Here is a 25,710-nt window from a genome sequence, read left to right on the forward strand (position 1 = left end):
ACCTATTATTTAATCCTTAACACAGCCATAGAAGTTGCACCTTTTTGTGTACAGGGTCAGCTTGGTGAGGAGGTATGGAAAGATTAAGGGGCCCTAATTAAGCAGCCGAAAGATGGAGCCAGGCCCAGAGTCGTAGCCTGACTCAGCACCTTGCCAAGATAGCTTTCACTTGCTGCCAAAGAGTGAGACTGTGTGATGTAACAGCTTCCAGCTATGTATGTGGGTCCTGCAGTTGGTATTACTAACTTTCCTCCCTGATATCTTCAGATTACAAGGTGTAGGGATTTGTTGGTTCCTTTTGTTTACTATGATCAACCTAATGATGGTTTCTCTTTTTCTTTAGCCTCTTTATGGCTTACTTCAAGCAAAGTTGCAACTCATTACACATGCATATTTTGAAGAGAAAGATTTTTCCCAAATTTCTATTCTAAAGGTAACTAATTTCCTTACAAATATGTTTGGTGGAAGGTAGCTTAATGAATCAAGTAGCTCTTGTAGTAGTACTGTGAAGGACAGTTCTTGATAGTTTAAGAAAAACGTGGTGTGAAAGTCCATTTGCTTGGGCCTGAGGAGATGGTTCAGTGCTTAAGAGCACTTGCTGCTCTTGTAGAGGAACCAGGTTTGGTTCCCAGCACCCACATGGTGGCTCACAACCACCTAGGAATCTGATAGATATCTTCTTTGGCTTCTTCAGGGACACACATGTATATTAATAAAAAATTTTAAATTCATCTTTAAAATAAATAAAATAAATTTAAAATAAATCTTTATTTAAAATATATTTGCATTAACCATTTATATTCTAGTGAGATCTATCCAAGTACTAAACTCAAACTGTCCTTGAGGAGGGAGTGACTATCAACAATTAGTATCAATGCCTCTTACAAGGAGTAGTGTTTTGCTATGGCATTGTGTCTATAAATTTGAGTATCTAATTTCTAGTTCCTGGTATTTTATTGAAGAAGGATAGCATTTTTTTCTCAAGACTGGCATTAGTATAGAGTTCTGGATCTGTCCTGGGCCTGGGTAGAGTTGGGACAGTTAGGATTTTAGTGAGGAGGCAGGGGGAAGGTAATTTATACCACTGTTAAAGCTCTGCAATGGATCAAAAAAGGAGTATCCTGAGTAGCTTTTTGTTCTTTTTGCTCCGGTAATTCTCCTGATACTGTTCATGTCTACAAGAGAAGGAATGAGTTGAGTGCCCCAAACTAGCAGGTTTCAGAGACAATGGTTGCTTAATTTAGTAGGTGGCAGAATAACCTACACAATCCTTTTCTGATCGTCGTATTTCTAGGAGCTTAGTGTCTAAAGTGACAGTGAAAGGTTCTAAACTCGGTCTGCATTCCGCAGGAGCTCTATGAGCATATGAACAGTTCCTTAGGAGGGGCCTCATTGGAAGGATCACAGGTGTATCTTGGTAAGTAACTTGCAAGTCAGAAGCTATGTCCTCAAAGTTGGCTGTGGCCAAACTGGGTTGCATGTAACTGGTCATGATCAGAACTGTCAAGCATATGTGCATTTCATTGAATATTATACAAATAATTATTTACACAATCTTTGTATGGTATCTAAGTTCTTAAATTTACTTCTTCCTTAAATACCCTCTTAGCTAGCATTCATACAAGATTGATCATTAGCTTATGCTGGTAGTGACAGTTACAGGTATTGCACAGGTGAGTTTCAGTTTTTGAATAGTGCTGAACTTCTTTCTGTTAATGCTGATCAGTGTAATTACCAGTAGGATGGGGGGTGGGGTGCTGCTTAGTTCTTGACTGAGATACTTCAACTTGGGGATTTGTTAAATGTACACTATTTTACAGCTCAAAACATCCATTGTTACCTGAGGTACTCAATAAATATTCTTTTGTGGTAAAAAGAGTTGTAATGCTATGGTGATGTGTGTTTCCTCGGTTTCCATTTCAATGTGAAGTAGCCAATATTAGTGCAGTCTTAAACAGAAAGTCAGCTAGATAGTCCTGTTCTGAGAATGTATTTATAAATTGTTTTCTCTTTTACTGTGTTGTTTGAGATGGATGATTGGAAAACAGTATGATTCAGAAATAATAGTATATGTAATACAGTGACCAGAAGTCATGTTTAAATGACTGGCTGCCACTATGGTGTAAGCTGAATGATTTTTAAACTTCTGTGGCTTGTTTGTAGAACAGAAGAAGTGTTAAACCCAGTGTTTAAAACAGTATTCACTAATAGTGTATAGATATAAGTGTATTTATATTGCAGTTAATAAAATTTAAAAGCCACATTTGAAGTGCTCAGTGGCTAATGTGTCTGACAGGGCATATTTTAAACATTTTCATCCTTGGGGAAGATTCTGTTAAACAGTACTCTTTCTGAGTATATATGTATTTCACCAACTATTACATAAATGTTTGAATATTTACATATTCTCATTTGCTTTTTTAGATATTCTCTTCCTTTCACATTTAGCTCTCCTGTTTACATTGTAGGTCTGTCTCCTCGAGATCTTGTCCTTCATTTTCGACACAAGGTGTGATAGATATCCTTCAACTTGCGATGTACTGAAATGGGAAAGGCTATTCTTGGGTTCCTTTTCCTGTGAACGCAAGGCAGCATCACAATCAGCTGATGGCATAATTGTGGTTTTGCTCTTCTAAGACAGCTTCATAACCACACAGAGCTGGAGGCATCAAGAGTATTTGTGTGGTAAAAGTCTGGGAGTACCTCTTGCTGGATAGGGTTTGCTTTTGATTCCTTTGTTCTGCAGTCTTTGCAATTTCACTTAGTGTGGGTAGAAAAAAAATGTTGTTCTATATAAATTATTTTTTCTTTTGTTGTGGTTTTTGGTGCCAGACATTATAATCTTTATTGTTAAAGTATATGTTGTCTAGGATTAGTCATTTATTTACCAAACCTTTATTGACTATCCATGTAAATGCTATCTATCCCAGACTAGCCTGAACTCACTGTGTAGCTAAGAATGACCATGAATTTCTGATACTTCCGCTTCCGCCTCTGAGTGCTGAGATCACAAGTGTGCACCACCATGCATAGCTTAAATGGTTCTGGGAGTCTGAATGCAGGGCTGTCATACACGGTAGGCATGCACGTTATGACCTGAGTCACTCCCCAGCCTCAAATCTCTGCCTTTTCAGAAGCTTGAAAAATTTTCAAGCAAAGATAACACTACTCCTTCCAAAAAAAAACTATTTCAATTAAAGGTTAAATGATTCTCATAATTTCTAGAGGACATAGGTAATACTTAATTTCTCAATTCAAGTTCTTAATTTCTCATGTATCTTAAGTACTATAATTATTTAATATTATATAACATGATTGTATTTGGGAAAAGAAAATAGCAATTGAGTTCTTATTTTAACACAGCATTTCTTTTTCCTTCTTCAGGTCTTGATCCTGTTTAAGCTAATTCTTCTTGAAAAAAAGGTGAGATATAGAAGGATAAAAGGAAGAACAGATGCTTTATCTTTTATTGACATTGCTTACATGTTATGTGACATGGGAATTAATGATTAAGTATTAAGACATTTTGTCTATCAAATGAAACACAAGATTCTTTTCTTTACTGTCATAAGCATACAAGTTTGTGTTCTCTTTTTGGAGGCAGTTTGATTTTAAACTTAAATAGAAAGGGAAATGTGTTGGCTCAGTCAGACTTGGTGCTTCCAGGGTATCATGACCTTGGGTGTTCTCTTTGTCCTACAGTCCATTTAATTTTACCCAGAGCTGATCTCTCTTGTATACAAGAAACTGCCAATAGTAATCTGACTATTTGCTTCCTCAGACATAATACCCACTTCTCAAACCACCAAATATGAATTTTTTCCTTCAGTTTGTTTGGGCCCATCGGGCAGCATGCCCACCACTAGATTCAGAATTGTTACCAAAAGCCTGCCTATGCTAATTGGCTTAAACTTGGGTTCCAAACCGCTCTGTACTATAAAGAGATTGAATTTGGAATTGCTATAACCGTTGTAAACCTCAGGTCTATGAATTAGGCCTCATAGCCAATTCTAGCTTACCACTTTTATAGAAGTTTGTTGTTTTTAAGACTTATTTTATTTGTATTTATATGTGTGTATTTATGTTTATGTGTGTGTCTGTATGTGGGTATGTGCATGTGTATACAGGTACCTGTGGAAGCCACATACAGGGTATCAGATACTCTGTAGCTGTAGTTACAGGGTATTAATGGGAGTGCTAGGAATTGAACTCAGGTCTTTTGCAAGAGCAGCAGTTGTTCTTAAGTAGGAAAACAGGCATCCCTAATATTTGCTTATTGTTTGTAGCTGTTTCTATCCTGTAGGAGCAGAGTTGAGTAGTTGTGAGAGACCATATGGCCCACAAAGCAAATGTGCCTGACCCTTTATAGGAAAAGTTTTCTGAAATTCTGGTTTAGACTAATCAGAAGCTAACCCCGTAATAAATCAATTTTATATCCCATATTGACTGCATTCAATGCAAATAAGGAAGAAAGGATATTAAGGGATTAGTTAGGCACTATGCTTCCTAAGGCTCATGACCTTAAGCCAATTATTCGTTTGCCCCAATAATTCTCCTGTTAGGGATTTCTTTTTCAGAATAAATCTGAGTTGGATGCAAAACTACCTGAAAGAGTCCATCACAGAATCACTTAAAATGAGTAGCTAACTATTGTGTGTTGCATGTAACTCCAAACAATAAAAATCCCCCAATACTTTTTATTGTCAAGATGTTTCATGGCATATTAGGTTAAAAGTTATCCAACCATAAGACTATAATCCAGTTTTTACATTTTATTTATTTTTTATTTTATGAGTGTTTTGCCTGTATGTGTGTATGTGCAATAGACATGTGCCTGGTGCCTACAGAGGCCAGAAGAAGGCATAGATCCTCTGGAGTTACAGATGGTTGTGAGCTGCCATGTGGGTGCTGCAGACTGAACCTGGTTTTTCAGCAAAAGCAGGGAGTGTTCTTAATCACTGAGCTATTTCTCTAGGCCCCTGTGATCCTAGTTTTATAAGCAAATACAGATTCACTGAAACATGGCTGGAGAATATAATACACAGACTGTTTTAAGTTTCCCTACATGTTATGTCCTTTTCTTTTTCCTTTTTTTTTTTTTTTTTGAACAAGATTTGAATGTGGCCCAGGCTGCTTGAAAATTTCTAATCCTCCTACCTCTAAACTCTGAATCCTGGGATTATAAGAATACAGCACCACTTCTAGCTATAATAATGTCCTTGATAGCTGATTTCTTCTTTTAATTCCTTAAATTTTTAATTAGATTTGTCCATAAGTAATGTAATTATAATATACTATGTGAAATAGAGAATTTTTTTGTTACTGGAACTATTAAATGTCATTGTGGGGACTTTAGAGAGTGGATTTTTATTCTAAATAGGACATTAGTGGTTGGGGAAATGGCTCAGTCAGTAAAGTGCTTGCCATGTAAGCGTAAGCACCTGAGTTCAGCACCATGTGAAAGCTGGCACAGTAGCATGCTCCCGTAATCCCTGCACTGGAGAAGTGGAGATTGAAGGCTTGCTGGTTTACTGGCTAGCTCATCTGGCCAGCCATGAATTCCAGATTTAGTGAGAGACTTTGTCTCAAAACATAATAACGTAGAGAAGAATTGCAAAAGATACTCATTGTTGCATTCCATCCTCCACATACATTTAGACATGTGCAAGAATACCTACAAACATGAACACAAAATAAAGTTTATAAACCCAGGTCTAGGCTGGAGTTAGATGACTCAGCAGTTAAGAGCACTGGCTGTTCTTCCACAGTCACTGGGTTTGATTCCCAGTACCTCTACATGGTGGCTCATAACCATCTATAACTCCAGTACCAGGGAGTCTGATCCTCTTCTGGCCTTTCACCAAGCACAGGCACATGCATTGTTCACAGAAATACAGGCAGGCAAAACACACATAAAATAAAATTTAATTTTTAAAAATTCTAGTGATCTATTGAAAAAAAAAAAGTCAGAAGACAGTATCACACGCTTGTAATCTCAGAATGGTGGCAGGTTCCAGACCAGCCTGGACTACATAGTAACTACCTGACAATTCACTCTAAATGTTGTTTCTGTTGCACTTTAGCCTTTGTACTTATTTCTCTGGTATCTCTGGCCTATCACATCAGTCTCTTAGTAATTTATCTTCTATAAAAATTCCAATTGTAAAGAATAGTAAGGAACAGAGTTTTCAATATGTTTATAGAAAGATAATAAATGACTGAGGGGATCCATATTAACTGTTACAGATAAAATGTATAATCAATTGGTTTTTTTTTTTTTAAATCTAGGAACCAGTCAGGAATCCTTTATTACCTTTCTAGCTCCCTCTAGTCTCAAATTATTCTATTAGGAGACCTCATGGCTCAATGGTAGCATATCTAACTCCAAATCAAATTGTTCCATCACCTCATACTCTTTTGTTTATTCGTTTATTATTTTTTTTAAATCTATTTCATTTTTAACTGTATATATGTGGGCATGTGTCTATATGTATGAGTACAGGTACACTCAAGAATCCAGAAAAGAACTTTGGATCCCTTGGAACTGGAATTACAGGCATTTGTGAACTGGGTGATGTGGGTGCTGGGAACCTAACTCAGGTCCTCTGCTAAAATAATGTATTTTCTTAAACACTGGGCCATCTCCTCAGTCCTGCCTCTTTCCCCCATTTCCTCTTGAATTTCATGACTAGCTCTTTTTAACTGATTGTGTATATATTATATATGTCTGTGTGGGTGTATGTACAATTAGGAGCACCTTTTCCTGCATGCTGAGGCTAACAGAGGGTATTGGGGGTATCTTCATCAATCAATCAACCTATTCATTTTGGGTTATGGTTTCTGTTAACCTGGGACTTGTATTTCTTCAGCTATACAGGAAGTCAGCAAGCCTCAGTAATCCCCTAGGCTCAGCCTGCCTCAGAGCTGGTATTATAGCATGCAAAGGGTGCTGCCCATGGACATTGGAACCTGAATTCTAGTCCTCATGATTGACCCCTTTTTAAAATATGGAGTACTTCATGAATTTGCATGTCATCTTTGCACAGGGGACATGCTTATCTTCTTTGTATACTTGCAAATTTAGTATCTGTGCTGCTGAAGTGAGTTTGGCACTTTTTAAAAGAATCTAGTCAAGTATTATAGAATTAAATGTGTGATTGTTTTCTTGTGGTTAGTTTCAGATTAAACATTTTAAGCAGTTTCAGATTAAACATTTTAAGCATTTTTAGCAAGATGATAAATCAGTGATGACATTACCTCAGAATATGACACAACTGTACTGTTCTTGATAATGTGAAATTTGATCATTTGGTTAAGGTGACAAACTACCTTAGCCAATAATTTGTGGGACAGTAAATCTAACATATTGTAAATATTCTGTTGCCCAACAATCTACCGTGATCATTTCAGTGTGTGTTGGCAGTATTTTTATAATTATATTTTTTTATTTATTAAAACCTTATTATAGGGGGTTGGAGAGATGGCTCAGAGGTTAAGAGCACTGCTTGCTCTTCCAAAGGTCCTGAGTTCAATTCCCAGCAACCACATGGTGGCTTACAACCATCTGTAATGAGATCTGGTGCCCTCTTCTGGCCTGCAGGGATATGTGCAGGCAGAACACTGTATCCATAATAAATAAATAAATCTTTAAAAAAAAAAAAAAAAAACCTTATTATAAAGAACTTAAATTTTTTTTAATTATGAAATTAACCAAACCCAAAGTCTAGTTAACTCATTGTGTGTGTGTGTGTGTGTGCACAGTCATCACAACTTATGTGTAAAGGTCAGTGGACAATTTCTACAGTGTAGGACACACAGATTGAACTAAACTCATCAAGCTTGGTAGGCACCTTTATCCTTTGAATCATCACCAGACCTCAATTTTACCTGAATTTTGGTAGGTGGGAAAGCTGATTTGTTATTGTTGTTTTAAATCATGACTCATTGGGGGGGGGGGTGTTTTTTTAAGTATTACTCATATGCAAAGAATCCTTCCTTTATATATTATTACAGTCTCATGAATTTTCTAATTTAATTTTATTTGAATCCATTTCAGGTTCTTTTTTACATTTCTCCAGTGAATAGATTGGTGGGTGCACTAATGACCGTGTTATCCCTGTTTCCAGGTAAGAGGATAGCCATAACTACTTTTGTTTAATGTTATTGGAGTTTAGACTTTTAGTAATAAAAGTATGCAAAAATAAACTAGTAGGGTTAACATTTCTGTTTAATTTTTCTTTTGGTAATAGGTTTTTTTCCTTTAGCCAATGTAGCAGGTCTTTCTTTGGACTGCCAGCTACTGAGTAATGACACAGAGACTTATTATTAATTATGAAAGCTTGACCTTAGCTTAGACTTGTTCCCAACTAGCTCTTAAAACTTAAATTAACTTGTTTATATTCATCTACATCTGCCACATCGTTCAACTACTTCTCCTCAGTACTGTATGTCCAATTTTCTTTGCATCTCACTGACAAATCCCCTGATTCTCAGATTCTTCCCAGAGTTCCTATCTTTGCCTAGCTGTTGGCCATTCAGCTCTTTATTAAACCAATCAGAAGGTGCCTTAGGCAGGTGAGGTAAAACAGTAACACATCTTCACCCAATGTGATCAAATATCCTGCAATAAGCCTGTGTTTCTTTATTTTATTTTTTAGCCTTTATTGCATGGAGGAGGTTGTTGATAAGCCATGGCTTGCTGGTGATCTGAGGACAGCTTATGAGAGTGTTCCCTTCTTCCACTGTGGGTGTGTGTGTTGTGGTATTGAACCCAGGTGTTCAGACTTGGCGGCAAACATCCTTAATCTTGCCAGCTCCCATCTTAACTTTTCCCCCCTACAAAATAGAATTTCTCTATGTAGTCCTTATTGTGTTGGAACCCACTTTGTAGACTAGGCTGGCCTCAGACTCAGAGATCTGCCTTCCTATGCCTAACAAGTGCTGGGATTAATTCATGTGCTACTACACCCAGCTTTCCTTTTTTAATAGAAATTTTTATTAAAACAGGTACAAATATAGCTTATGAAAAAAAATCTATAGATTTCTACTCTATAAAACAGAATATATACCTCTTATTTTCTTCTATATTATTATAATCTAAGCTGTTCTTCAATATTTTATATTTTAGGCATGATTGAACATGGCCTCAGTGACTGTTCTCAGTATAGACCCCGAAAGAGTATGTCTGAAGACGTTGGGCTTCAGGAAAGTAATCCCCCTGCAAATGATTTTATTTCTGAGTCCACTTCTGACATTTCAAATACCAGCTTGGGAACTGTCACGAAAATCATTTCAGGAAACCATGGAGGAGACACTGTCCTCCAGACGGAGCAGCCTTGCTTCCAAGTAGAAGATAACAACAACAGAGAACAAGAACCCAGTGACACTGTCCGCTATTTGAAACCTCCACCTCGTCCGTCTCCAGAGTCTTCCGAAAGTGACTGGGAAACTTTGGATCCTAGTGTTTTAGAGGACTCCTCCTTGAAAGAAAGGGAACAGATAGGGTCAGACCAAACAAACTTATTTCAGAAAGACTCTGTGCCCTCAGACAGTCCTCCAATTACTGTACAACCTCAAGCTAACACCAGGCAGGTGGTCCTGATACCAGGACTCATTTCTGGTTTGGAAGAGGACCAATATGGCATGCCTCTGGCCATCTTTACAAAGGTAAAATGCAGTATCCTTTATTGAGGATGTTAATTGTAACTTTAACTGTTTGAACACATTTTTAGGTCTAAAAATTATCCTTGAAAACTGAAAAATACATACTGAATGTGTAGTGCTGCTAGATCTGTGATCATATTTAAAACTATGGGGAAATAACTCAGAGGGAAAGAGTTCTGAAGCCAGTGGGTAATGAGGCCAGCATTCACTGCATTAGGTCTGTTTTTGATTACTCAGACTTCTCTTTGAAAACAAAGAATGAACTGAAGTCCATAAATAAGAAGTCTACACAATCCTGGCTGAACTTAAAGTTTGTATTAAAATATTGTGCTTATAGCATGTAGCCCCAGCTATGATGGAGACTAGGCAGGAAACCACTTGAACCTAAACGTTTAAGGCCAACTTTGACAATATAGAGAGACTATCTTAGAAAAAGAAATAATATAATTCTAAAAGCTTCCATTTTAGGACAAAAAAATTTGTTTAAATGTCTTACTTATATTATTAAGTATACATATTTATACTTACTAAGAATATATTTTATATATTTCATTTTGCTATGATTTAGTATGTAATTATATCCAAAGCTATTTCATCATTTATGACATGATTCAATTCAGGTATCATGGTGTATACTTGTAATATTAGCAGTTGGGTCCTTCTGCACCTAAGGTCTTTTCTGCTTTTATTTTTTATTTTTTATTTATTTATTTATTTATTTATTTTTTGGTTTTTCGAGACAGGGTTTCTCTGTGTAGCTTTGCGCCTTTCCTGGGACTCACTTGGTAGCCCAGGCTGGCCTCGAACTCACAGAGATCCGCCTGGCTCTGTCTCCCGAGTGCTGGGATTAAAGGCGTGCGCCACCACCGCCCGGCCTTTTCTGCTTTTAAAAAGCTCTGCTGCTTAATGTAATTAAGGGGCCAGGGTCCATTCCAAGCTGGTAGCCAAACTTGGCAATGATGTCCATGGGTGCTGACTTTAGAGGCATGAAGAATATAAAACTGAAGGGTCGTGGATTCTTCCTCCCTGGCTTTAGAGAGCTTCTGAGGCTAGACAGCATGTATCATGTGGCCTGCATGAAGCTGTGAAAGTCTGATTTGGGGTGGAGACCCCAAGCTGTTAGAGAGCTAGAGCCATAGGATATTTGCCAGGGAGAGCTGCATATAGGGAGTGAAACCAGCCTAAACAGAGATGTATGTTACAGGCTGCAAAGCTGGAGGGGCAGAGACACCTAAGTCTTTTGAAATGAAAGTCCACACATCAGACATAGAGCTACAGGATTTGAAGTTTTCCCTGCTAGGTTTCAGTCTTGCTTTGGTCCAGTATTTCTTAACTATGCCCCCTTTTCTCCTTTTTAGAATGGTAATGCATATTCTGTGCCAATGTATGTCAAAAGTATATAATTTGTGTTTTGATTTTCCAAGGGGTTACAATTAAGAGATTCCCTTGAGATTTTATAAGAGACCTTAGACTTTTTTTTTTTTTTTTTTGGTTTTTCGAGACAGGGTTTCTCTGTGTAGCTTTGCGCCTTTCCTGGAACTCACTTGGTAGCCCAGGCTGGCCTCGAACTCACAGAGATCCGCCTGGCTCTGCCTCCCGAGTGCTGGGATTAAAGGCGTGCGCCACCACCGCCCGGCTTGAGACCTTAGACTTTTAAATAATGTTGAGACACTGGAAATCTGTGCTGACTTAAAATTGGACTAAATGCATTTTTGCATTATGATATGACTGTGAGCCCATAGGGGACAGGGAGTTGTAGTGTGGTGGTTTGAGCAAGAAATGCTCCCCATAGTCTCAGGTATTTGAACACTTAGTCCCCAGTTGGTGGTGCTACTTGGGGTAGGTTTTTAGAGTAGAAGCCTCACCATTTCCAGTGTATTCTCTCTGCTTCCTGCTTGCCAGTAAAGATGTAAGCTCTCAGCTTCCTGCTCCTACCACAGGCCTGTCATGTAATGTCACTCCTTCCCACCATAATGAACATTCATCCATCTGGAACCCTAAACCACAAACCCTCTTCCTTACATAATGCCTTAGTCATGGTGTTTTATCACAGCCACAGAAAAGCAACTACTACAGTGGGCACTGTTGACTTGACGTTGTGTGTCTTTCTATGCTATATACTTCCTGGAAAATTCTGAGTTACTCAGGTCCCTTAAAGTGGTTGCTTTGACTCAGTATTGAAGAGTTAACAGAGAATGCCATCTTTACTTATTCTGTGGCCTCTCTGGGATTCTGAAATTATCCTAATTGGTTTCTTGATTAAACTAAGACAGTTATCTTAAAGCTGAAATCTCAGAATCTTGGGAGAAAACTCATACCTCACAAATTACTAAGTTCAATAAGTAGTCACAAATTGTGTTTTGTTTTTTTTAAAAATCTTATGAGAGAGAGAGAGAGAGAGAGAGAGAGAGAGAGAGAGAGAGAGAGAGATCAGAGGAAGACAGTAGAAATGTTTATCTCTTACTATGTGGTTCCCAGGAATCAGACTGAGCTCATCAAGCTAAGCAGCAGATACTTTTAACAGATGAGCCATTTCTGTTAAATGGCCTCTTGTTAATTGTAGTGGATTCTTCACCCCAGATGACCAGATCTATGTTTCTTAACTCAAAATAACAAATGGCCCACAAATTATAACTTTAATTTTGTATGTTTTGCCTGCATGTACTGGTTGGGGTTTTTTGTTGTAGTTGTTTTTTGTTTGTTTGTTTATGTCAACTTGAGAAAAACCTAGATGTATCTGGGATGAGGGAATCTTAACTGAAAAGTAAGGTTTTCCTGTAGGGAAAGTCTGAAGAGCATTTTCTTGATAATTGATTAATGTGACCAATCCACTTTGCATGCCATCCCTGGGCAAGTGGTTGGGGTTGTATAAGAAAGTAGGCTGGACAAGCCATGAGTAACAGTCCAGTAAGCAGCATTCTACCATGGTTTCTGCTTCAGTTCCTGCTTCCAGGTTCTTGCCCTGATTTCCCTCAGTGAAGGTTTGTGATCTAAGAGTTGTAAGGTGAAATGAGCCCTTTCCTTTCCAAGTTGCTGTAGAAACCCTAATTAATACAGAAATTGATAAAGGTTCATGGGATTTTGCTGTGACAAACTTGAGCATATTTTGGGGAGGATAATAGAAGGACTTTGGAGCTTTGTGCTAGAAAAGCTATTGGGTGTTCAGATGTTAATAAGCTATTGTGGGAACCTTAGAAATTAATATTAAGAGCAATATGAACAATGGAGGCCTGCCTGGCTTGTGAAGTTTCAGAGGAAAGTTTGAAGAGTCCCTTAAAGACTATCAGGGCCATTTGTTATTTTGAGTTAAGAAATGTAGATCTGGTCATCTGGGGTGGAGAATCCACTACAATTAACAAGAGGTCAGAACCACTAAAGTGAAATCTTTGCTTTGCTGGGACAGTTTATAGTGGTCAGCTGGAGCTAAAGAATCAGCTGTGATTAGAAAAAGACCAACATCGAGCTGGGCATAGTGACACATGCCTTTAATCCCAGCTCTCAGTAGGCAGAGGCAGGTAGGATTTCTGAATTCAAGGCCAGCCTGGTCTACAGAGCAAGTTCCAGGACAGCCAGGGCTGTTACACAGAGAAAATCTCTTTCAAGCAAACAAACAAACAAAAAACCCAAAAGAGACTGACATCATCAAGGCAAAAATCTGGGAAATGTTTCCTCTGGGTCAGCACACAAGCTTGGTCCAGAGGGGAACAAGGCTGTTGTGCTGGCTCCTAAACTTGGTAATGTGTAAGAGTCTCCCAGATGGTACTGGTTTTCAAACCATGAAGGAGACATGGAGTGTAGCTGGGGATGAGCACAGTAAGAAACTAGGAGAGACCACTAGTGAATGTGCAGCCTCAGGTGAAGAAGCCCCAAGACTGAAGCCCCAAGGTTGTGGGGAGAAGTTGAGACATGGCATCTTATGACAGAGTCAGAGTCCCCGAAGAGAGTGGGAGAGAGGCAGTTGATGAAGGTGCAAGCCATTTGCGGAAGAAATACCAGCATTTTGGAGATTCCAGTAATGTGATGAGCATCAAAGACAGCTGTGGAGTGGAGCAATCAGGAGCCTATGAAACATACTGTATGTGCTTTGGATGCCAGAGCCAGAGAAGTGGTACAGCACAAGCCCTTTGGAGCCCAGAAGATTGAGTTCCAGTGTCTGACACTGAGCTTTACATCGTGGGACTTTGGTTTTTCCTTTGTTTAGATTGTGACTGTCCCTTCGTTCTTCTCTTGGAATAAGAAAGCACTTATCTTGCCTCCTCCCCACAGGAACCCATAGTTATGAGCCTTTAGATATTTTAGAGACTGAACTTTTAAAACATGTTGAACTTTTCAAGAAAACCTGGACTTTTAAAGTACTGAAATATTTTAAAGACTGAAGAACTTTTTAAAATATTCTGTTTATATTGGGATATTAATAGATCTTGGGGATGAACAAGAAAGAAAAGGTTATGATTAGTAGGTGATGTATTTGTGTCAAACTGACAAGAGGTCAAATGTTCTGGTTAGTTTTTGTCAACTTGACACAAACCTAGACATATGTGGGAAGAGGAAATCTTAATTGAGAAAATAACTCCATAAGGTTGGCTTGTGGACGAGTCTGTAGGGCATTTTCTTGATTAAATATTAATGGGAGAGAGTTCTGCCCATTATGGGTGTCTCCACCCTGGGGCATATGGTTCTAGGTTGTATAAGAGAGCAGGCTGGGCTAGCCCTGGGGAACAAGTCAATAGTAATATTCCTCCAGGTTTCTGCTTCAGTTTGTTCCTCCAGGTTCCCGCCCTGACTTCACTCAGTGATGGAGTGTGACCTGAGAGCTGGAAGATGAAATAAACCTTTTCTTTCCCAACTTGCTTTTAGTCAGGGTATATTATCACAGCAATAGAAACCCTAGCTAAGAAAATAAATGTATGTGTGCCATGTGGTCCTGATGTCCCAGGAGTGGCAGATCCCTGGAAAGTGGAGTGATAGATAGTTGTGGCCTACCGTCAGTGTTCTGGGAACCAAACCCATGTGCTCTGCAAAGCATCAGGTGTTCATCGGTGAGTCAGCTCTCAATCCCAGGTTGTGAATTTTTTTTTTTTTTAACTGTCCTTATTTCCTGCATCTATCAGAGCACTTTTTATCGGGAGGTAAATGAAGCAAAGGAAAATTTTGGTTGTGAGGGTCAAGTTTCTGGATTAAAGTAATATGAATCTTGTCAGTAAACCATGTTTAGCTGATAGATTTATGTGCTTTATGCCAGTACTGAATATGTGATAGGCTCACCACTTTACTAAGTAAATCATTTTTTTCTTCTTGGTTTTATCTTTTATTGTGTGTTGAGTAAAACCCACACTTCTAACTACAAATACTGATCCTTTGTCATTAACTTTGGAGGATGAAATGTTCTTTTTTTTTTTTTAATTTACTTACTTGTATTTTATATACAATGGTGTCTTGCCTGCATGTATGTTTGTATAAGGGTGTTGACTCCCCTGGAACAGGAGTTATAGACAGTTAGTTGTGAGCGGCCATGTGGGTGCTGGGAATTGAACCCAGGTCCTCTGGAAGAGCAGGCAGTGCTCTTAACCACTGAGCAATCTCTCCAGCCCCAGATGAAATGTTCTTAAAACCAGATTGTCTTTAAGCTGTTTTCCTTCTGGAATTCTTTTACTTTTAAATTTATTTTTCTCTTATATGTTTAAGATTTTTGCCTGCTTGTATATTGGTACATGCAGTGCCTGCTCAGGTCAGAAGAGGGTGTCAGATACCCTAGAGCTTGGGTGACAGGGTTGTGAGCCACCATGTAGGTCCTGCTAATAGCCTGTGCTGGTGGTAGTGGTGGTGGTGGTGGTGGTTTTTTGAGACAGGGTTTTCCTGTGTAGTCCTGTAACTCCATCTGTAGACCAGGCTGTCCTTGAACTCAGAGATTCGCCTCCTCTGCCTCCCAAGTGCTGGGAACCACTGGGCTGCAGCCTGTGCTCTTCACTGCTAGGCCAGTTCCCCAGCTCTTAGTATTTGAACTTGGATAAGAAGGATGCCATGTCAGCCTTACAGTCCAAGTTTATTATGTAAACCCTAGAGGTAATAGATTGCCAAATGTTTGACCTTTTCCTGAGAGCTGATATAAGAAATATACAGAAGTAACGGAAGGGCTGAGGAAATGATGAGTCTAGAAGCAGCTATCAAGCAAGATACCCATGGAGTCATAGGAAGTGAATTGTGGATACTAAAAGTGGTAGAAAAAATTTTAAATCATGCCTTGAACTTGTGCTCTGCTGCTGTGCAGCTCAATGAGCAAAGAACTCTGAGGGGGGGTGAGAGGAGCTGAAAAAGAGACAGAAGTATTTTAGGGTGTGAAAATTCCATATTGAGGGCCTTCTATTTCCCCCTGATTTTGCACTGGAATTGGGCATATTCTGGCATAGTTAGTGTCAGGCTGGCTTTCTACAAAGGACTGGGATCCTTTTCTGTTTAATTTCATGTGTCAGCTTTTCTCTCCAGTTACAAGTCATTTAGTAAAATCAGTTGAGGTACCATAAAAACTATGATTAGAAGTTACTTCCTGGCCGGGCGGTGGTGGCGCACGCCTTTAATCCCAGCACTCGGGAGGCAGAGCCAGGCGGATCTCTGTGAGTTCGAGGCCAGCCTGGTCTCCAAAGCGAGTACCAGGAAAGGCGCAAAGCTACACAGAGAAACCCTGTCTCGAAAAACCAAAAAATAAATAAATAAATAAATAAATAAATAAATAAATAAATAAATAAATAAATAAATAATGAAATTTAATTATCTCAGCTATGTATGGTGGCATGTGACTGCGACCCAGCACTTTGGTAGCTGAGGCAGGAGAATCCTGCATTTGAGACCAGCCCAAGATATATAGTAGGACTCTGTATAAAAACAAAGTCACTTAACTTCCCAACTTGTAACTGAATATATAGAGTGTATTTTTTAGTGTTTGGATAGTTGACAGGGAGATGAATACTATTTCATTATATTATTCTACCCTGCTTTTTTTTTCCACTCATGCATTGGCAGATACATTCATTGCCTCTACCTCTTGACTATTATGATTATTTCTGAGAATATGGATATGCATATATCTCATGATGTTTGCTTGGGATTTTTATTTGTTGTAATATGTATAGTCGTGTATATTAATCATATGTGATAATTGTTCTGTGTGTGTGTGTGTGTGGTTTTTTTTTTTTGTCTTGTTTTAGCGCTATATGTTGTTGTTTCAAATACAGAAGTTAAGTTGTCCTAGATAAGTGGGAAGCCAGGAGTGAGTTTAATTTGCTTTTTGGAAAAAGATTTATATTCTTCTGCAAACATATTTCAGTACCTCCCAAAGATTTTAGCTAAATTGAACATCATGAAAAGAAAAATAATGACACTATAATAATTCTTTGGAATGTTGTACCAACTTGTAACATTTCCACATAGTTCAATAGTAAAAAGGTCCAAAGCACCAGTAATAAAACTTGCTATGGACAGAGGATGTGGAATGCATGCCTGACATACACACATACACACAGTCCAGAATTCAACCTCTAGAACCAAAAAGAAATGTTTCCTAATCCATCCCTTCTACCCATCTGCCTTCTGTAATGGCTTCAAACATTACCAATGTCTTGTTTCCTTCTAGTGGAATTTTATGGCATAAGGAAATGCATAGATTTTTGTGGTTCTGCTTCTTCCTCCAGATTGTTGGTGCATTGGTTCACGAGGGTGGAGGGAGCAGAAGCAGAGAACAGGGTTTGGACAGCTGTGGGTATGATGGAGACAGCCCTCCGGGAGATGACTTCAGTGAATCTGTTCAGCTTTATTCCTGAATATAAGAAATATATAGGATTGGAGAGCCTGGGGACAAACCCTAATTTGGATTAAGTGGTATGGACCTATCATAAGGTCTCGTGTGTGGCAACAGGGTTCTATAGCAAGCTCCTAGTATAAGCCTTAGCTACCATATGTGCAGTTCTGTGCCAAGGGTCACCCTAGAGAGACATCAGGCATGCAGGCTTAGAGACAGCTTTCAGATAAGGGCAGGTAGAGAACAGAAAGTCTCTTTGCGGGGAGGGGAGTCCCCATGTCACTGAGCTTTTGGAAAAAAGCTGCCAGGCCATGAGAAGCTGTAACCTCTGACCAGCAAGGCCTTCCCACGGATTTTCCCCACTCCTTTTAAACAAATAATAGCTGCCTGTGCCCATTTTTTCTACTCTTGATCACTTCTACATTACATTCCTGAAAGTTAAACTCCATCACTTTTTATGGTTTTAGAACGTTCCATTATATGGCTAGAAATTTACATCACTTCATGAAGTTATGAATCCTATTTACGATAAATAGTACTGTATTAAGTAACTGAAAAATACAGCAACAGATGAGCAGGGATGTCTTCAGGATAAATGTAGGTAAACTACTGGGAGGAAGGATGTGTGTGTGTGTGTGTGTGTGTGTGTGTGTGTGTGTGTGTGTGTGTGTGTGTGTGTGTTTTCAAGACAAGGTTCTTTGTAAATAACACAGTCAAAATATTCACAGAAAGGAAAAAAGATTCTGAATCAGAATAAGTTTTCAGTAAGTGTGATGATTTATGTACAACACGGGGCTACACATAAAATTCAACAGCTCTACCCTGCCCTTATGCACGGATCATTATCACTGACCACATCTTTAACTCTGGGGATTGTGTGGAGTCAGGCTTGCCTTTGCTTGGTTGGTTTGCAGACTTAAATGACTGCTGAGGATTAGTGATTTCACTCTCATGTTAAGGCAGTGCTATCTCAAATGGAAATTAAACACAAACACTGCCAGTATAACTGTGCTTTAACTAGTTTGTAGCAGATATTTTGACATATTGGACAAGAAATGGGGTGCTTTGCTACTCTCATTGCGCCTTGGTGGTTGTGTACAGATGCAGGTTTTAAATAAAATTCTTAACTGCTTCCTGTTAGACAACGTACTTTTCAATGGATGTCGTGCTTTTAATTTCCTAAATTAAAAAAAAAAGTCAGACTTTATTTAAATTAAAAACAAAGTGATCAGATAAGACAGCCTTACAGAGAGGTTTGACCATTTGTGAAGCAAATAAATCAGTAACTGGACTTACTGCAGTCAAGGCAAGACATTCCTCTGTGAATATTATTTTAGGTGAGCTAGACAGGCAGGAAGATTGGTCATTTCTTTTACTCTTTGCTCTTCTGCTTTTGGCTTGGAAAGAGAAGGGGCTGTTTTGTTTACTGTCCTGTTTCTGCGGCTCTTGTAACCCACAGGGATATCTGTGTGTGCCTTACATGGCACTGCAGCAGCATCACCTTCTCTCTGACGTCACTGTTCGGGGATTTGTGGCTGGAGCTACTAACATCCTTTTTCGACAACAGAAGCACCTCAGTGATGCCATTGTGGAAGTACGTTTATGTCTGAGTCTGTGGACTTGGCCTGCTGCCTCACTTACTCCTTTCCAAATATGACTGTGAAGCTATGGTAACACACTAATAAAGAAATAGTGTGGCTGTGTTCCGGTGATTGTAATTATATACTTTTTGTTTGTTTTGGGGTTTTTTTTCCTTCCATTATCAAACAACTGGTAAATGCTTGAGCAAGGATTCCAGCTTGAGTAAACCAGACCTATCATGGTCTCAAAGCCTTATTAAAATGTGGATTTTTTTTCAAAATAATTTAAACACATATCCTGCTTAATAGATTCCTGATGTTAAGGAATTTCAGAGTAGATATTTGATACCTTATCAATATATTTAAAGTTTTGTTTTTGTTTATTTTTGTTTTTCAAGACAGGGTTTCTCTGTATAGTTTTTGAGCCTGTCCTAAAACTTGCTCTGTATACAAGGCTGGCCTCAAACTTACAGAGATCTGCCAGGCTCTGCCTCAAATGCTGGGAGTAAAAGTGTGTGCCACCACCACTGCCCAGCTATATTTAAATTTTTTTAATTATTCATTTAATTTCACAATTTTAAAATGTTGGGATTTTTAACTCACTAAGGTTTTTATAATTACTGAGAGAAAGTTCATACTTTATGGGAAAATGGTTAAAATATAACAAATGAAATGTCCAAGATTCAAAATTACATTATTATCCCAAATTTGAAGCGGGGAGGAGTGTACATTATATAGGAGAGTACAGGTGAGAACACCACAGAGTGCTTTAATGTTCAGAAGTTGTTTGATAGATGTTTTATTATTTCACTCTAAAACTAATCTTTGGAGGTTGCTAAGTATGCCTAAGATCTTTAATCACCAGCAGCTAACAAATAAAACAAAGCCTTGCAAGTTAGGGTTTTTTTTGTACATAAAATGTACAAATACATTTTAGATACAAAAAAAATGTTTTTAAAATATTCTGAAGTATTCATGCCCTCAAAATGGAAAAATTTAAAGGACTTATAACTAAGCTTGTTTTCTGTGTTAATATAAGGGCAAATTTCATTGTATATGTATCTATATTTCCCCAAGTATTTACACTACCAAAGATTTTAAAAAGCATGAATTACTTTTATGGTTCAAAGTCATATTTGCACATGTATTTTCTTTTCTGTAAGTCACTCTTTTTTTAAAGACTTATTTATTATGTGTGCTTATTTTTGCCTGCGTATATGTATACGTGTGTGCCATGTACATACCTGATGCCTGTGGAGGTCAGGAAAGGGTGCCAGATCCCCCAGAACTGGAATTACTCATGGATATAAGCAACCATGTAGGGGCTGTGAAACAAACCCAGATCCTCTCCAAGAGCAGCAAGTGCTCTTAACCACTGAGTCAGCTTTCCTCTTCTACCTATATTTCCTAAAAATAAAAATGGCTTTTTTTTTATAAAAATAGAGAAAGTATATTGAAACTTTAGTGTAAAAACCTGCCTCTTTCTTAAACACATCTTTGAGAATACTGTTACTCATATGTTTTATTTCGAACTCCAGTTCCCCAGTGTTTACTTTTTAAGATGTGGGGTGATTATCTGTGTGAGTGTCCCAGCTCTGACTTGTACCTGGGTACTCTTGTAGGTGGAAGAAGCACTGATCCAGATCCATGATCCAGAACTTAGGAAGCTGCTTAACCCAACCACTGCAGACCTAAGGTTCGCAGATTACCTAGTAAGGCATGTGACTGAGAACAGGGATGATGTCTTCCTGGATGGCACAGGCTGGGAGGGAGGTGACGAATGGATCCGGGCCCAATTTGCAGTCTACATCCATGCTCTGCTGGCTGCTACACTGCAGTTAGGTAAGAAGCACACAGCCACGTTTCTTCCTATAAATTTCCATGTTCTGATATTTATGGATGCTTTGAGTTACACGAGAAAGGAGTTGTAGAAAATCACCTGTTACTCATACAGACATAACAACTCTGACATTTTGAGTACTTTATCCTACCAAACCTGTTTCTTTACATATGTTTTGGACTTTGGTTTTATGGTTTATGGTAGTCTTTACCAAAGTGAGTCTATTAAAGCATATTTTCTGACCATGACTCTCCTTTATGATAGAAACATCAACATGTGTTAAGACATACTGATTGTTTTCACTTCAACTTGGCTGCTGATTATTTTGTATCAGAAAATGTCAGTATTTGGCAACTGTTTATAATGTGCTTACAGATTTTCAAATTATCTGAAGAAATATTTTTAAAGGAATTACTGCAAATCATATTCTGAGTGATTAAGCCTTCAAAGTTTTATCTCATTCTAAAAAAAAAATATTATTTTTCCTGTGAAACACTTAAAATTGGTTAGGTAAACATACATTTCTGGTAAAAACTACTTCATTCTACTTAGAAAATAATATGAACCAGAAGTGGAGCTTTGCAATGAGCTTTTCTATTTTGCAACTCTGGCAAATACTTGTAGACTTGTAGCAAAAGTAGATTTCAGAATATTTTGCAGTTGTCATTACTGAAAAATTACATTACTTTTTTTAAATAGCAATGAGATATATGCAACATACAGTTTACTTTCTTGTAATATTCTGTGAACGTGCATGTCCGCGGTGTCGTGAAGATTATTTGCATTGTTGTGTCATCAGGGTTTTTAAATCATTACTGTCACTCCCACCTGCCAGGGTAATTTCAAATCCAGGTTTCAGAAATTGTTCTTCATTATAAAGAAAAACTAATGATCAAGTCCTCATCTATCAGATGGATATTTTTAAATGTCTGTCACCTGTACAACTATAGCAGCAGAGGCATCAAAATTAAATCTTATAACCCAAATTTACTTACTAATCAAAAAAAGAAGCCCAGATAGCCACCAGGTTTTTGGCCTCATAAGTAATCAACTTAAAAAAAAAAAAAATGCACGGTCTGTTCTGAACACTTTATAGCTAGAATTTTTTTTTTTTTTTTTTAAGGTTTATCTATGGAGCCCTGACTGTCCTGGAACTTGCTCTGTAGACCAGGCTAACCTCGAAACTCAGAGATCCATCTGCTTCTGCCTCCCAAGTGCTGTGATTAAAGGCATGCACCACTACCACCCAGCTCATTTTATATCTAGTAATTTTTACCTTAACAATAATCCCAGACATTCTAATTTTACAGAAAATAGAATGGGGGGGTGGGGGAGGCATAACTGGCCCATACAACCTGTTGAGAGGCTTCAGCTGTCTGTTTCAAGTCCATTCTCAAGCATGGTCAGGAAAGGAGAATGAACTGTAGGAATATCTTGTAGAAACAAAACTTTATGCTATAGATAGAACCTTGTGTCTCCTAGTCCTTTCCTAGCAACAAAAGCTATTTGGATTTCACCTTCAAAACAAACAGCATAGCCAAACATGGTGGCACATGCCTCAGATACCACCTGCCTGGACAGAAGGAAGCCGAGACCAGAAGGGTCACAAGAGTTTGAAGCCAGCCTGAGTACATAGCAAGACCTTGTCTCAAAAACAGTATAGCAAACCAGCTTGCCTGTGTGATAAATGTGAGGCAATAGCTAGCTACTTGGATCAGTTCTCCAGACCTTTCTGTCCCTCCAAACAGCAGAAATACTCTGCATTGACACTACCCCATGGTATCAAAAAAGACAAGAGCTATTTAGCATTAATGTGAAAATCCTATGTTAAGTATTTTTAACAGTACAATGCTTGGATACTCCAGAATGAAGCACCAAATAGTCAGACAAAGTCCAAACAAAGAAAACATGGGTAAAGAAAGTTTGCTTGCTTGTTCTTAACTCTTTAGACATTTGTGGAGAGATTCTAACTGACCCACCATGTGGTTATGCCAGTATGTCTGCTCAATGTCAAGTCTATAGTTTTTGCTTAATAAGTAGTATGATCCTTGTAATGGTAAGAAAAACATGAAAACATTTTGGTGTTGTAGAGAGCCGTGGGAAATGTTTGACTCAGTTCTGTAGCAAGAATCTTAAAAGGTCTTACTAATAAAAATCAAACCTGAGGCCAGTTATTGGGGTGAATGCTGGACAATCAGAGAGACGGAACAGGCCACAGCTTCCTCACCTTGCCAGTTCCTCAGCTGATCCTGTTTCCTCAGACTGGAAACCTCTGAGTCCTCATATCCGAATGGATCTCAGCTGAACTGCTGCTAGAAGCCTAAAAGCTTAACCAGCCAAATGCTTCTAGTTTCTGGTCTTCACGCCTTATATATCTTTCTCTTTGCTATCACTCCCTGGGATTAAAGGCTCACTTCTTGAGATTAAAGGTGTGAGTCACCATGCCTGGCTGTTTCCAGTGTGGCCTTGAACTCAGAGATCCAGAGGGATTTCTGCCTCTGAAATGCTAGGATTAAAGGCGTGTGCTACCACTGCCTATCCTCTATATTTAATATTGTGGCTGTCCTGTTCTCTGATCCCAGATAAGTTTATTAGCGTGTACAATATTTTGGGGAACACAATACCACCACACAGTCCTCTTATTTTCCTGTTCAGAAAATGAAGTTCTGAGTGATTTAAGTGACTTACCAAAGGCTACATAGCTTCTTAACAGGATTTCTGGAACTAGACCCAAGTTTGCTGACACCTGTAGGCTGTATCCCCACAGTGTGAACATTGAACTATGAAACCTGAAACTATACTTTCAACCGTTATGGTTATTAATCTTCATGCCCAGATGGCTGTGGTCCAGCTCAACTTCTTTCAACCATTTTCTTGGCAGATAATGAAAAGATGTTATCAGACTATGGAACAACTTTTGTTGCTGCCTGGAAGAATACTCACAACTACAGGGTATGGAACAGCAATAAGCACCCAGCACTTTCAGAGATAAACCCAAAGTAAGCACATCCTCTAGACTGATGGGATGAAAAATGGTTGCTTTATAAAGAAAGTCTTTCTGTTATTGAGACAGTCTCAGTATGTAGCCCCTGCCTAACCTGGAACTCACTGTGTAGACCAGGCTGGCCTCAAACTTAGAGCTACTTGCCTCTGCCTTCCCAGTGCTTGGATTCACCACTCCTACCTGAAATACTATTTTTAATGACACAAGCATTTCATTGCCTATTTTCATTGTATTTTGAACTTTATTTCCTGGTGAGAAATGGACACAATCAACTTTGTATTCTTTGGGGGCTACAGTTTATTGTTGTTAGCTAAAGTGGAAATGTGACTTAATGGATGCTAGTAAGGATAAGCATACACACACACACACACACACACACACACACACACACACACACACACACACTTTCCAATGTACAGATTAAACAGTATCAACTTCTAGATGCATCTTTGTAGGGAGGTAGTTTCAGAACATTTTGATGGACACGTCTATCATCTTTACATTATCTCTCAAAATGAATGGGTTTAACTCTAACTTTGGTGAGGTTTTTGGCTGTAGCAAAACCTATATTGTCATCTGAATATATTAAAAAGTTTAAAAGCAGACAATATTTTAGTGCCATTAAATGAAAGAACTGAGAGTTCAAAGTAATCTGCCTTGCTAGCTACAAGGTCTGTGTTCTGAGGTGTGTAGACGGAAACATGAGCTGGTTTGGCAGGGACAGTTGAGGTGGCTAAACTTGCAAGGTGAGCCACCCTAATTGTAGCTGCCCAGTGTGTGAACCATCCCCATCATTGCATCTGATGCACTTAACCTGAACCAACTCTGCAGATCTTAACGCTAGTACATAGGCTTAACTAGAATGGGCTTTAAAGGATTATAAAATGGTACCTAGACAAACTGTATAAAGAAACTAAGCTTATGGGAGATGAAAAGCAGACTGGAGTACAGCTGTGCCTGATAGCACGTGCTTGTAATCCCACACTGAGGAGGCTAACGTAGGAGAGTTGTGAGTTGGCCTACAGCAAGACTTGTGTTCATAAACAGAAAAGAAAACGAGGATGACACCGGTAGACATGCTAACACAAAAGGGAGAAATCTCGTGAGTCTTCAAACCCAGACCAAGAACTACAGATGGCTAAGGAATGCTGAGACCAGAGAAAGCACAAGTCTCCCCAGGGAAGAGCCTCCAGATTGTTGTCAGCCCTGAAATCATATACAGTTAACGTTATGCAGACCAAGTTTGTGTGTGTCTGCACGTGTGCATACATATATGTATGAATGTATGTATCTGTAACAAAGAAATAGAGGCCATGAATTTGAGAGAGTAAGTAAGGCGGGTTACATTGGAAGGATTGAAGGGAGGAAAAGAAAGAAGGTAAGCAATGTAATTGTATTTTAATTTCAAAAAATAAAAAATATTTTTATAAAACTACATATAGAAAACAACAAAAAAAGGTATTTTGTTTTTACATTTTTAAAAGAAAAAGGGGAGAAGATGGAGTACAAAGAGGCCTGTTAGGGTAGTAGTTAGGTAATCATGATAGTCAGTAGATGTTAAACATTTTCACCAGATTAAAATTAAGAAATGATGGTCTTCATTAATTATCAGGAAGTATAACTTGAAACATTCCAGACTAATTACCATTTTTTAAGATCTGTGACACTTTTTTCAGCTCCTAAAGAGAAATCCTCTAAATTACCGAGCATCAGACATATCCCACTCCTGAAATCAATCCTTTCTGAGAACAGGAAAAAAGACTGATTGGGGATGCTTTTGTCATTTTGCTGTGTTTGGTATTGAACTCAGGGCTTTGAACATGTTAGGCAA

At 38.5% G+C, this 25,710-nt stretch overlaps 1 protein-coding gene and 1 non-coding gene across 3 annotated transcripts in view; one reads left to right on the forward strand and one right to left on the reverse strand.

The window, feature by feature from the left end:
• Positions 1-25,710, forward strand: part of Avl9 (AVL9 cell migration associated) — a 51,996-nt gene that overhangs the window by 15,304 nt on the left and 10,982 nt on the right. For both annotated transcript variants that reach the window (XM_052719301.1, XM_052719302.1), the window contains exons 5-13: positions 344-433; positions 1,351-1,417; positions 2,469-2,509; positions 3,385-3,423; positions 8,057-8,126; positions 9,128-9,666; positions 18,915-19,049; positions 20,658-20,877; positions 23,757-23,874. In XM_052719301.1, the coding sequence (XP_052575261.1) occupies positions 344-433; positions 1,351-1,417; positions 2,469-2,509; positions 3,385-3,423; positions 8,057-8,126; positions 9,128-9,666; positions 18,915-19,049; positions 20,658-20,877; positions 23,757-23,874 (1,319 nt within the window). The remainder of the gene's footprint in view (positions 1-343; positions 434-1,350; positions 1,418-2,468; positions 2,510-3,384; positions 3,424-8,056; positions 8,127-9,127; positions 9,667-18,914; positions 19,050-20,657; positions 20,878-23,756; positions 23,875-25,710) is intronic.
• LOC128100172 (U6 spliceosomal RNA) lies at positions 7,002-7,113 on the reverse strand. The gene has a single exon (XR_008214691.1). It is a non-coding gene; the product is annotated as a U6 spliceosomal RNA (small nuclear RNA).

The sequence above is a fragment of the Peromyscus californicus genome, unplaced genomic scaffold, assembly GCF_007827085.1.
Source record: "Peromyscus californicus insignis strain IS unplaced genomic scaffold, ASM782708v3 Scaffold_6__1_contigs__length_162567912, whole genome shotgun sequence".
Classification (NCBI taxonomy): domain Eukaryota; kingdom Metazoa; phylum Chordata; class Mammalia; order Rodentia; family Cricetidae; genus Peromyscus; species Peromyscus californicus.